Source organism: Aythya marila (assembly GCF_965140915.1).
Source record: "Aythya marila genome assembly, chromosome: 1".
Taxonomy (NCBI): domain Eukaryota; kingdom Metazoa; phylum Chordata; class Aves; order Anseriformes; family Anatidae; genus Aythya; species Aythya marila.
Genome location: NC_139042.1, coordinates 197,193,219 through 197,205,852, shown reverse-complemented (window position 1 = coordinate 197,205,852; position 12,634 = coordinate 197,193,219). Strand labels below are relative to the sequence as shown.

At 35.2% G+C, this 12,634-nt stretch overlaps 1 protein-coding gene across 5 annotated transcripts in view; it reads left to right on the top strand.

Moving 5' to 3' along the window:
* The window catches only part of CACNA2D1 (calcium voltage-gated channel auxiliary subunit alpha2delta 1), a 413,517-nt gene that overhangs the window by 75,722 nt on the left and 325,161 nt on the right, over window positions 1-12,634 (top strand). For all 5 annotated transcript variants that reach the window (XM_082781189.1, XM_082781188.1, XM_082781191.1 and 2 more), the window contains exon 3: window positions 660-776. In XM_082781189.1, coding sequence (XP_082637315.1) covers window positions 660-776 — 117 coding nt within the window. The remainder of the gene's footprint in view (window positions 1-659; window positions 777-12,634) is intronic.

The following is a 12,634-nucleotide window of genomic DNA, read 5'->3' as shown; positions in this document are numbered from 1 at the left end:
TAAATAGCTATGATTCCTCACCAAAAATGACCTTTATTCATGACAAGGAAGAAACATCCCTTGCCCCCTTCCTCTTTTTTATCCCCCCCCCCTTTTTTTTTTTTTTTTTTTAACATTTCCCTTTTGTTGTTTTGTTTTGCCTTTTTTCTCTTATTTATTTTTCCTTCCTCTTCCTCTTCTCTTTCCTCATGAATACTTATACTATAATATGAATAAATAGATAAGGGACTAAATCGATTGCATTAGCATAATTTAAATTATTTACTTCAAAAGCATGTTGGTTGTTCAGTATTCAAGTAAAAATTAAATTCAGCAGTGATTATTTGGTTTCAGCTTCAGTCATTTTAAAAGATCTCTCTTACTTTTGTCTTAGCTCTCTATGAGAACCTGATTCCTTGAGAATTTAGAAGTTGAATATTCAGTCACTAGAATCAGTCAGTTTTGAAGATTTATTAAGTGGTTTTTAGTGGCACCTTTTACCAATCAAACAAAAATGTGAAGTATTTCTTTCGTGAAGCACATTGGGATTATCCTAACAACAATCTTTCTGTAGATCTCTAGTAAGAACAGAGGATTTACTGATATTTGTTCTGTCAAGTCACTGCTTATTTTGAAAGTCAGTTGCCATCTTAATTTATTTCAATTTTTTCCTCTTTCAGATATATTTGAAATACAGAGATTTGTATACTGTAGAAGCCAACAACCCTCGTCAGCTAGTGGAAATTGCAGCCAGAGACATTGAAAAACTACTGAGTAACAGGTCCAAGGCCTTGGTGGTGAGTACTAATTGGTTAGGTTTTTTATTTAGTATTTTTTTAAATGTATATGTACTGTTGAAGCATGATTTTATTGTTATTTTTGCTGCCTTATACACTTCTACTTGCTATACACTTACGGGCAGTGTCAGCCTGATGTTTACAGAACATGACATGTAGAAAGATAGCTCACAACTTCATGGTAGAAAATGAACTCATTAGTTAGTTGGCATAGGGCAGATGCTTATAATATTGATGGGCAGACTAGGAAACATGGCCAAGTAACAAATCAAATTATAAATAGATCAGAAAATAGCCCTCTAAGTGATGCACATGAATGTTTATGACTTGAAGATCACTGTACTCTACAGTCATGATCTTGGGGAAACAAGAATTGAAGATTTTTCTTTAAAAAGTGATTTAAAAATAATGGTGTCTTTGAAGTTATGTTAATTTTGGTATTATTGCTAAATAAATCTGTTGATATTTGTTTTCTTCATCTTTTCAATTCCTCAGTCTTTCTTGATGGTAACAACTAATTATTCTCTTTCAACAAATCTAGCCATGTGTGAATCACATTTATTTCTAGACCTATTCTATTTCTGACTTGATAATTTAATTTGTATTTCAATCATGTTTTGTATCAGCAAAGTTAATCCTGAGCTACTAGTGTGAGGATTGTGCTGCATGATGATCTCACAATTCTTTATGGTTTAAATAAGCAGCAGCTATTTTTTGAAAATGTTTTTTTTTTTGTCAGCAGTCCCTTTCCATTCTGTCTTACGAAAGGCCAAACCTGGATAATTGCTTTTTATGACTCCTACTTGCAAAAATATGAATTCTGTAATGTAGTTTGCCTTTCAGACAATAGTCACCAAATACACACAAGGGGGACCTGGATGAATTCATAAACATACCTTTTATAGAGTGGAGCTATTAGAAATAGGCTTAAAGGACAGAACAGCAGGTTGGGATTCCCTGAGCAGTAGTATATCCACTTTGACTTGCAGATGATTTTGGATGTGTCATTTGAAGTGTAAGTGAGAAGAAAGAAGGATTAATTCACCAAACTTTAGACATCTACTGCGTAGACTGTGTGGACGTTAAAACTCTGCTGGTTGCCCTAAAGTCCCTTTTTGTTCAGTGGAACAAAGCAGGCACTTCTCAGCCAGGACTGATCTGAAATGTTCTAAGACTATACAATGGGATGAGCTTGGACTCAATACTCCATAGTCCGGAGTATGGACTTCTCTCTTCTTTATCAGAGGTGCCTAGATGTATATATATCTATGCTGTTGGTGTGTAAAGCTGGGGGAAATGAGTTCCACTCCAGCAGTCCTTCTATCAGCACAGTTTGACTTAGCTGAAGAATCAATCTGCATGCTATGCTGAGAACTAGCTTTCTTGTAGGAGATGAGAGGAAACTAGGGAAGTCATTTGCTTAGTCAGTTGTCCATGCATAGGTACCACAGGAGGTATGTGTTTTCCTGCTGCTTCTGCTTAACAGGAGTTCACTCTTGCAGTTTCTATAGCTTCCCTAACATGTAATGTAAATCAGTGTTGTCTGGGAAAAAATTCTCTGTGCTTCAGTTAAATGGGTGGAAAATTGTTTGCTTTCCTTTTGTAACTCAGTGGGCATGTGTTTATGTAGCTTTCTGTGGACTTTGTATTATTACTGCAAAATATTATGAGTCATTTATAGACCTGTGTGAATACACCATTTTTTCCATCAATTTTCCATGAACTCATGCAAGTCTGATACGTGTAAGTTATCACAGCCAAATTTTATTATTTTCCCTAGACTCATGATTCTAGTAGAGATTTTTGCATATGTATGGTGTTTTTTCATAAAACCTTAAGAAAATGAAATAAGTGTCTCATGCTTAGTTTAGAAAAGATTCCAGAACAGTTTTTTCTGTGAAGATGGAGGAAGAAGGGTGTCCCATCTCATTTTAGATGAGCTCTTGATCATTCTTTCAGAAGGGTAATATGATTCAGTTCCCTGAAGTAAAAGAAGACTAAATTAGGGAAAAAAACATTCTTTCAGTGCAGCCTCTCTCTCTCTCAAAAAAAATATTTTTCAGAAATTCTCGGATAATTTTAAATGTTCAAGTCAATAAGGCAAATAAATTCCTCCAAATGTATTAGTGGCTTAAGACCTATGACTTTAAAACCAGTTTTATTAGTTTAGAGGATGTGACTCATGATGTCTTTAGTGCTTGAGGTTGGCATTACTGACAGTGCTGCAGTGAATGTACAATACTTATTATTTTTAGCTGCATGCTATCATTTTAGGATGTGCACAGTGGTTCTCTGCATACCAGCAAGATTTCTTCATGACCTCTATATCAATCTTGCTACTTCATGCAGTGTAATTCACCCTCAGATTGCAATAATTTAGCTCCCCCCTGCTTCCCACAACTGAATTTGATTTTCCATCCTTTAAATACTAATCAATGCTATTTCTTTTTAGTGTTAGAACACCTCTAAAGTTTTTAATGTGACTTTTTTTTTTTTTTTGCCTGGGAATCGCAAGAATTTACAAACATTAACTACATGATTACAGCACAAATGTAAGATCCTTTTTCTTTTTTTCTTTTTTTTTTTTTTTTTTTTTGTGGTAAACTGATTGAAATGATCTTTTGAAACTTTTTTCTACTCTTGTTCAAGAAGAACTGAGCTGGCTTATGTATATAAATATCTGAGGAGAGGGTGTTGAGAGGATGGAGCCGGTCTCTTTTCATCTGAGCCCAGCAATAGGACGAGAAGCGATGGGCACAAACTGAAGCACAGGAGGCTCAATATGAGGGGGCACTCTGAGGGTGACAGAGCACTGAGACAGGTTGCACAGAGAGGTTCTGAAGTCTCCTTCACTGGAGATATTCAAAACCCAACTGGATACCATCCTGTGCTATGTGCTCTAGGTGATCCTACTCAGCAAGGGGGTTGGACTAGATGATCTTCAGAGGTCCCTTCCAACCTCAGCCATTCTGGGAATCTGTGATTTTGTGATTCTGACTTGTAGAGGTTGTCAGATTCTTAAAGTTTGTCTTGTGAAAAATTTCTGTGAATGTTGTGGGAGCTTTTTTGTCCTAAATTTATCTGTCTATCTATGGTAATCTATTGTGCTTTCTTAGTCACTCCTATTTTGTTTGTTTTTAATTTAAGTATGTACATACATTTTAAAAGTTTGTCAAATACATTTTTTTTCAGAAGACATTTCTGGGTATGATCAGTCAATAGACGGTTCCTGAGAAAATGTACTTTTCCTTATGTATCAAATGCCAGACACAGCCAAAGCCATACATTCAAAAATGAGTATTACCTCTCAAATTAGTAAACCCAAGTCAATGGTGATTAAGCTTTTAATGTGATTTTAATTGTTTGTTTTAGCTTCTAATTTCTGATTCAGACATCTTTCTTCTCAACTATTACCAAGGTTAGCTGTTCTGGGAAGTTCTGTTATTGGTTCTTTAAAAATATGTGTTTCTTATGTATATTCATGTACCCAGGGGCTTAGTCTGATTTAAAAATAATAAAAATAAAGGGGGTGAGGGGGAAGACCTAAAAAGCATTACCTAAGGGGAGAAATACCCTTTTATTAACTTAACCCCTAGTCAGATCTCTTTGCTGACTCATATTTTACATCATTATCAATTCTAGATCACTTTGCGTTGTTTTCCCTGATGCCATCATCTTAAGAGCTCCTAATGGCTCAGGTATTTGTACTGTCTTTTCTATTTGCAGTTCTCCTGGGTTTATATCAGAGCTTTCAATGACTCCTGTTTTTAAATTTTCCTATTTTAGGAAGGTTTTTTATACATGAGACACTTGCTTGTTATCTCCTGAATCTGAGCTGATACTTTCTACTAAGATAATTTCTTCACCTTCCGTATGTTTGCTGCTTCTTTTTCTTTTCATGGACTATCTTTATGCTTGCATTTTGTAAACTTTATGTAGTGAAGCTGAATTGTTTATCTGAAGTTTAAGTCATCTTAAATCTACAGGGTCACATTTTTTCTGAAATTAGAAGTGGAGTTGAACATAACTGTTACTAATGACTGCACAGAGAATTTTACTGTTAGGGCTTATGTGACTCAAAGTGTTAATTAAGACCTGAATCATGAAAAGAATTTGATGGAAGAGGATTATACATCCTCCAGTAATGCCATGAGGAAGGTGCCAGTGAAGGTTATCAGTGGTGTCATTGCTCAAACACTAGCATACTACGGAGATGGCTATGATTTTTCCTAGGCATGCTACACAGACAATCTCTGGGCAAGGTTATAATAAGTATTAGTGATGACTTTTCTAATACTATGTTAGCATCCCTTGAGCTGCAAGAGCACTTTAAATGAAAAATAACACTTGTATACTACATTATATTTGTGTTTTCATGCACCTTTATGCTAGAAAATTATATAATTAGGAAAGATAAAATTACTTCTGTGCATTACACAAGAAAGACTTGAGTAATTTGGAAAAGCATTATGATTTCATTTCTGGTTTATATATGAAATGATTTTAAGGAAAATTTGGACAAAGATGATTTGTTCCACTCTAAAGAAAGAAATTCTACTGTTGTTTTTCAATGTGTATGAATTTACGCTAATATGAAAAAATGTTTGTGAGCAGCTTTAAAGGTGGTTGAAATAGGTGTATGGCTGGGCATGGGGAAAAGGGAAAGCCCTGATCTGAACTCAGAGGGATTTGCTAAATGACTTTTGCCAGAAAATGAGGACCATAGCACAAAAAGCAAAGATGAAAAGAACACGGAGGCTTTTCTAGCAAATTGCAATGGAGAAGGAGGGTTGTATCAGCTGTAAGGAGGGAGACAAGCACCAGCTCATGGTCAATGATGTCAAAGAATGCCATGTGTCAGGGCCTGCTGTTTAAACAGTGAACATGTCTTTTTTTGCTTTACTGTTGATTACTATTGCATACTTGCCTGTCTTAACTCTTACCAAGCATACACCATTTAAGTATTATGAGATTTCCATATTTACTTGGTATTATGTGCAAGTTCATATTCTGTCTATATGTATCCTGCTAAAAGGTGGTATATAGGCTAGCTGTGCTACCAATGTGACCTGCATTTGCATGTTTGGGATGGTGGAGGCTTTGTTGAAAATATATCCTGCAGTAACTAAGGGCAAAATTCCCAAAGGTTCTTGTATGCTTTTCAGGTACTCCCCATTCATCAGTGCAATAGCTGTCTGGAGCTATGTAGATCATGCTAGTAGATCATAAGCTTTCAGTTCTGCTGGAAGCAAAATAATATAAATAAAAACTTTTCTATGTACAAGAAAGTGAGGATACTTGCATTTGGAAACAACTGTTTTATGAGTATCACTAGAAATACTGAAAAGTATTTGACATTGTAATAATTTATAAAATACAGTTAGAAGAGTTACAAATATTTTCCCACAGACTGTGTAAATTTAAAACCTTTTAAACTCATAAATATGTGAGTTGGACTCATGACATATTTCTTTATTACTCATGTAAAACACTGTAGTAAGCTTAAGCTTCGCAAAGATCCCAATTTTTGTTGTCACACTTTAAAAATTGTGAATAGTGTTTTTTAGAAAATTATATTTTAAAAAATCAGTGGTTTGCAAAAGGCTTTTGGGATTTTGTTTTTCAGTTATCCATCATGTTGTGAGGGAAATGAAGTATGACTTACTTTAAAGCAGTGTCTGATCCAGTGCTGCACACTAAACCCAAGGTGCAGCCTCATTTTTCTGCAGTGTGGTGTCATCAGTTGTGCAGCCCTCAGCCTTCATCTGTCCACCTGAGCAGCCCAATACTCGTTAGGTATCAGGGAGCATCTCTAATGTTCCATCTCAGGAAAATCTGAAGTTTTACCTTCTTGCACTTTTTTATTTATTTTATTTTATTTTATTTAGCTGAAGAGAGGTTAGATCTTTTAGGTAAGAGAAAATTAAATTGGAGAGAAAATGATGATTAAAGAATACCTACTAACACTCTTTACAAGCTCAGCCTGCAGAAAATGTTGGAAACAACATCAAAATATCCTATTTCCTGCTTCAGTAAGGTCCTTTTCCACATTCTCAAGTTATTTACTAAATACTCTTTTTTTACTCTTTCTGAAAGACCTTGCATCAGTGTCAGTACTTTGTTGTCAACACTATAATGCATACTGAGTGCATTATTTAATAAACTTTTGTTCCATTACTGCCCATATTGAAAGGAAACAGCATAACTGTTTATATAAAACAAAGACTCAAATTCCACTAAAATACCTTTCACCAGAGAATGAAAGACATTCATATTTTCACTGTCAAATCCTTGCCTAAGGTTTCTTTGTGTTACTTTCTATTGGGTTATTTGCTTTTACTTGTTTTCTTGGGACTGTAGAGTTTCATGCAATTTTGCACATTATTGTCCAGATTTCTTCAGACATCTCAACCAGAGAAATCATATCTTCATTCTAGCCTTTATGCCTTGGGTTCTTATGAAAACTGAGGAAAGTGAGTTTCCATGGAAACTGAGGCACAGATTGTGTGCTAGGAGGCAGGTTGCCTGTATGTGACATTGGGAAATGTCCAAGGTGCACCGTTGTGGCTGTGGCTGGGAATGAGGAGCTCAGAGTGTTTGTCTGCTAGTTTAAATACAGTTTCAACACAGCTGTGCAAGTATGTCCAGATTCCCTTATATTTTCCTGCTCATATGGAATAAGGCTTCAATATCTCACAATACAACTGGAAAATTTAAATAAACCTGTTATAATGTATTTTAAGATTCCTGAGCAGAGATGTCATCCACTTTAAATAGGATTGGGAATTTTTCTGTGGTATCAAAGATCTATATGACTAAAATAAATTTTGTGGGTGTGCTTGATACTTTTTTTTTTTTTTTTTTTGGCTGGGGGGGAGGGTTCCAGAGGACAGGTTCCAAAGCTTTAACCTGAGTTTTGCTTTGGATCCCTAAAACACACTTAGTATCCTAGATAGCCTTCCAAGACACCTACTTTCTTGTCTGTGAATGATAAATCACTTATACTAACAAGATGTTTTTCTATTATTTTAAAATACACGATAGATAAATTTTGATTGACTGCTCGTGTTTGTTTAGTGGAACCTGCACTGGGCAGCATCTCTTGCTTAGTGCTCTGTTGCAATTCAACCACTAGTCTCCTGAGCTGCTGCAGAAATGTCAAAGAAGCCTGAATTCTCACACCTAACACCTAAAGATTAACCAATCCATGAAGGTTTGGGGCAGGTTTGTGAGATAAAAATATCCGTGTATACATATGGATATACATCTAAATCTGGACACACACGAGTGTGTTGAAGTTGCATCTGAATTATATTCCAGTATACATGTAGATACTGTACACGTATATGTGTACACACACAACTATTTTTTAATCTAACGGGTAAATACAAGACATCTGACCAGCGAGGAAGATTTGCAGCTTGGTTGTCTTCTTTCCCATTTAAGCACTCTGATTGCAAGGCTCAAGTCCTCCAATCTATAACATACATGTAAGCTGTGCACAAATCACCTTCTGAAACAATTTAATGCTAACAACTGCTCTCTGCTGTCATTATCATCCCCCTCAAAAATGTTTAATTAATTTATTCTTGTCCTCAGACTGCGAGGACCAGAGTATTTGCCCTATAACCTGAAAATTATGTTATTTTCAAGAGGTGTAATTTGGATACTCCTAAAGTATCTGCAATCCTGACTTCTCTCATTATTTTGTAAAACATGATATGGTAAACACTGTGATTTTGTCATTAGGAGACACTGATTAACTAGGTCTTGAAACACTTGATATTTCCTTTTTCCCATTTCACACACCAATGCAATATCCTATAGAATCAACACAGAAAAGGAGAGGTCCCAGTTTTAGTGGTGGATTGTGATGGCTTCAGAATGTTCATCAAGACATAGTCTTTCCCTTCTCCTTTCCTAGCTGATTTTAAGGACTTAAACCATGTTGAAAACTGATTTCAAAACTAATTCCAGTAAAAATGTTACACTTTCAAGTGTTTCTACCATTTTGACTCACTTGCCAGTTACATGCACTGCTGGGCAATTGTATTTTAAAAGGCTCAAGCTGGAGAGATTCAGAGAAGAAAAATAGTTTGTATTGTTGTTTGTCTCATACCAAATAACACTTTCCAACACTTTGTTTGTATTTCCTGATACATGAGAGGCTGGTCATAATGCAGAACAGTTAGCGCTCTGTGTGCTGGGTTGTTTACCGAAATAATTTCAGGTCTGACTTAGTAGGAAGAGAAAATGTACATGGATAGAAAAGGGCAAACTAACAAAAATAAATTAACAGTTAAAAAGATGAACAGAGTTTTGTCTATACTTGTCTTTGGGCAGTGCATGCATATACCTATACAAAGGTTTTATGGTGGTTTTCACTCTAATATTGGAATTGTTAGGTTATAGCAGTTTATTCTGTTTAATCTTTCAAAATATTTTATTCCTTTATTTGAGCTTTGTATTTCACCCTGGGGGTGACTCTTGGGCTATACAGAAGGTATTGAATGAAAGTATTCCAGTGTGTTAGCAGCATTACAAAACAAATGATTTAAATTCTGATGAAATCCTACAAGAGTAAGGAGATGTACTGGCAAAATACAAATAAAATAAAGGGGTCTGTGTAAGCACTGTAAGGTCACACATGCTATGTTTTTACATGACAGTATGTCATGGTTCTTTAATTTTTTCCAGTATGTATTTATTTGGTAGAATCTCATAGAGTTAGGACTCCAGCTCTATTTATGTGCTTACTTTTTATATTTCCATCAATTCTGTATATTGTGAGTAATTCACCAAGATGGGAAATGTCTAAATTTTATTTCTGAATACTTCATGTGAGTGTTCAGAATAGACATTGTCATCTCCTTTTTGCAGTGTTAGATTTAGATTTCAGTCCATGACTAGAGCTGGCCCAAATAATGGAAATAGCTACTTCAGTTGCAGCAGAAACTATGCAGGTGAGTTCAAGACTGGTACTGCAGTTCTTTTAAAAGTGGCTTCACTGGCAAGTTTTCACACTAGGAAAAAGGCTTTTTTAGACTATAATACTGAGTCAGATAGCCTGCATGAACTTTGCTTAAATCTCTAGATGTTAATACAGTCTGTTTTGATAGTCAGTTGTGGTTGTTGAAGAAAAAAAAAAAAAAAGGCAAACAAAAAATGTGGTTTGGAATGACAGCTATTGATATGTGACACTTATGAAGTCAAACATTTGTCAACTTGTCCACTTGTCAGATATTTGAATTTGTTTTTACTTGTCTTGCCTGGAGTCTTGTTTTATTAACTGAAATACAGGTTCTATAGATGCAGCAATATGCCTCAGAGGATAAATTCACATAACTTACATACCTTGCAAGGCATCATAAAAGTCGGGAAAAATAAATCAAGAGGGCCTGCAATGAAAGTTCGTACAGATATTGCCTGTTTCAGTGTTCTTACTTTCCATGGCTTAGTTGATCTGGCTCCTGCAGATCTTGTATTCTTGTTGACAGATAAAGAGTGGGTCCTTCCTCCCACTTCCCATATCCTCATAGATAGCCATGAGTCATTGTTTTGATTTCTGTAGACCTGAACTGTATACAATGCTGAAATAGCATCCAGTATGCTAGCTTAGAGAGACACCTGCTGAATCTCTGTCCTGCTAGCAGTGTGTTGCAGTTAGAGTTTCTAAGTGTGACGGAGATGATGAAAGCTAAAAAGAGCTTGCAGCTATTCATATTATTGGATGATCAGCTTCACTGTTTAACTTTTCCTTTTCCCTACACAACAGATTGTCTCTGATACCATAGCTTCTTTTTTGCTTTCCCATTTGGTAAGTAGAGAAATCAGGAACGAAGACTGCTGTAGTATTTCTTTTCTATTCAGCCTGTTTTGTTTATTCATTGGAGCAAATTCCCTTGCAAAATAACTGTTCATGGCTAATTTTCCAGAGATTCTGTTGTTGCCATTGTTTAAACTCTCTGTTGGGGATTCTTTGTGTATGTGTTACAAGCGTGTTTCTTTGTCTCGGTTTATGGATACTCAATTTTAATTTGTGAAATATGTTCTGCAGGTGCATAGCCTCATCACAGTGAGTGTTAGCCTAAACTGGGGGGTTGATGTAGCAGCTGTGAAAGGTGAAATTTTGTCCAAAGAGTTCTTTTGGTTTCCTTTCATTATGATGATACTTTTTCAGCTTCAGAAGCTCAGATTTAAAACAAAACAAAACCCAAACCCTCTGTTGTTTCTCTATTTGGATTTCTCCCAGCTTTTGTCTCCAGGGCTTTGCTACACTGCTTAGCTGAGGCTTACCCTCAGGCAGTTTTGTCTCCTGCAGATATTTTTGTTTTCCTTGTTGTATGTGCTTCTGCCTGATGGGCAAAGAGAACTTTTCTTGTTTATTTTTTGACCTAAGGACTTTTATTCAGATCATCTCTCCAAAAAGCAAGAAATATATTGCCAAATTTACCAGTGTAAGACTGTTTTCCAGCCTGGCTAGTTGGAAATATTAAAAAAAAAAAAAAAAAAAAGAAAAAAAAGAAAAGAAAAAAGAAAAAAGAAAGGTTTTCCATGATAAAACACATTTTTCAAAATCACAATATATCATGCTAATATATATATATATATATTTTTTTTTTTTTACTCAAATTGATCTGATTTGTAACGCTTTATGACTAAAAAGACTGAACATGAATGTAAGTGTTCTTGGGCATTTTGTTGGCTGCTGTACTCTGATGCTATTTGGCCAGCCTTCCCAATGCTCCCAATCATTGAGTTCGCTTTTTCAGTCACAACCAAAAATGAATTATAATATTTTAAAATCCTCTGTGAAATCAAAGCTCCACTTATTTTCTGGAAGCTCTATTAAACATAACTGTGAAGAGCCAAATATAAGTGGTGACTATAGTGGTCCAGATTTGCACACAAAAGTTACACATAAACTTAAACAAAAGTTACACATAAACATAAAATGGTAGTTGTGTGCTGTACTGGCCTTTGAGCCTCAACTCTGCCTTTGTGAGGCCTTTATTTCCAGGCCTTGAATAAGTCTGGGGCTCTTCTCTGCATTTTCTCTTGTCTTTCACTATCTTTTCTTTGAGAACATTGATACCTGCCTATATGCACAATTCCAATATTAGTCTCAATGTACTTTTTGTACACTCCTTATTTTTCTTCATATTAGAGGTTCAAACTAGACTGCTTTGATACATCATCACAGTAACTCATATTTAATTATTCACTCACTTTATCTTGTAAATTCTTCCCAGGGTAGAAGACTGCATTCAAAGAATCAGTCTTTTTTTTCTGAGTATGCTGTGAAATCTGTATATTACTCGATCTATTTTTAATAATGAATTAAACAGTGTAAGAATGCATCATGTTTGAGCTCATTTCAACCTGGGGTACTTTGTGTGACAGTTGTACAAATCAGAAGGAGTGTTTCTACAAAGTAAGTCTTCATGCCGTATTGTAGCTGACAGGTAGTATTGCCACAGGTTTCCTTAACCAATGATGGCTTCTAGGAAATGTTTCTTTGCATACTACCAACAACCTTAAAGGTCAATGTAACAGACTACTTGCCTTTATTGTAGTTTACAGAATGCATTAGTAATAAAAATAACATAAAAAAAATAATAAAAAATCAAATGACAAGAGGAACACAGTTTGGAAATTTTTAAAATTTATTTATTCTTAAAAAAAATAAATCTATATATGACATCTCTTACAAATACACCATTTTCTTGGTGGAAAGAATTTTAGAATTGTAATAAATTCTCAAAACATTTGTGTGTAACTCGGTTTTATTTGCATTTCAGAGGGCAGAATTAAAACACAAATGAAAGTAAAAGTTAGATTATTTAAAATGGAACCTT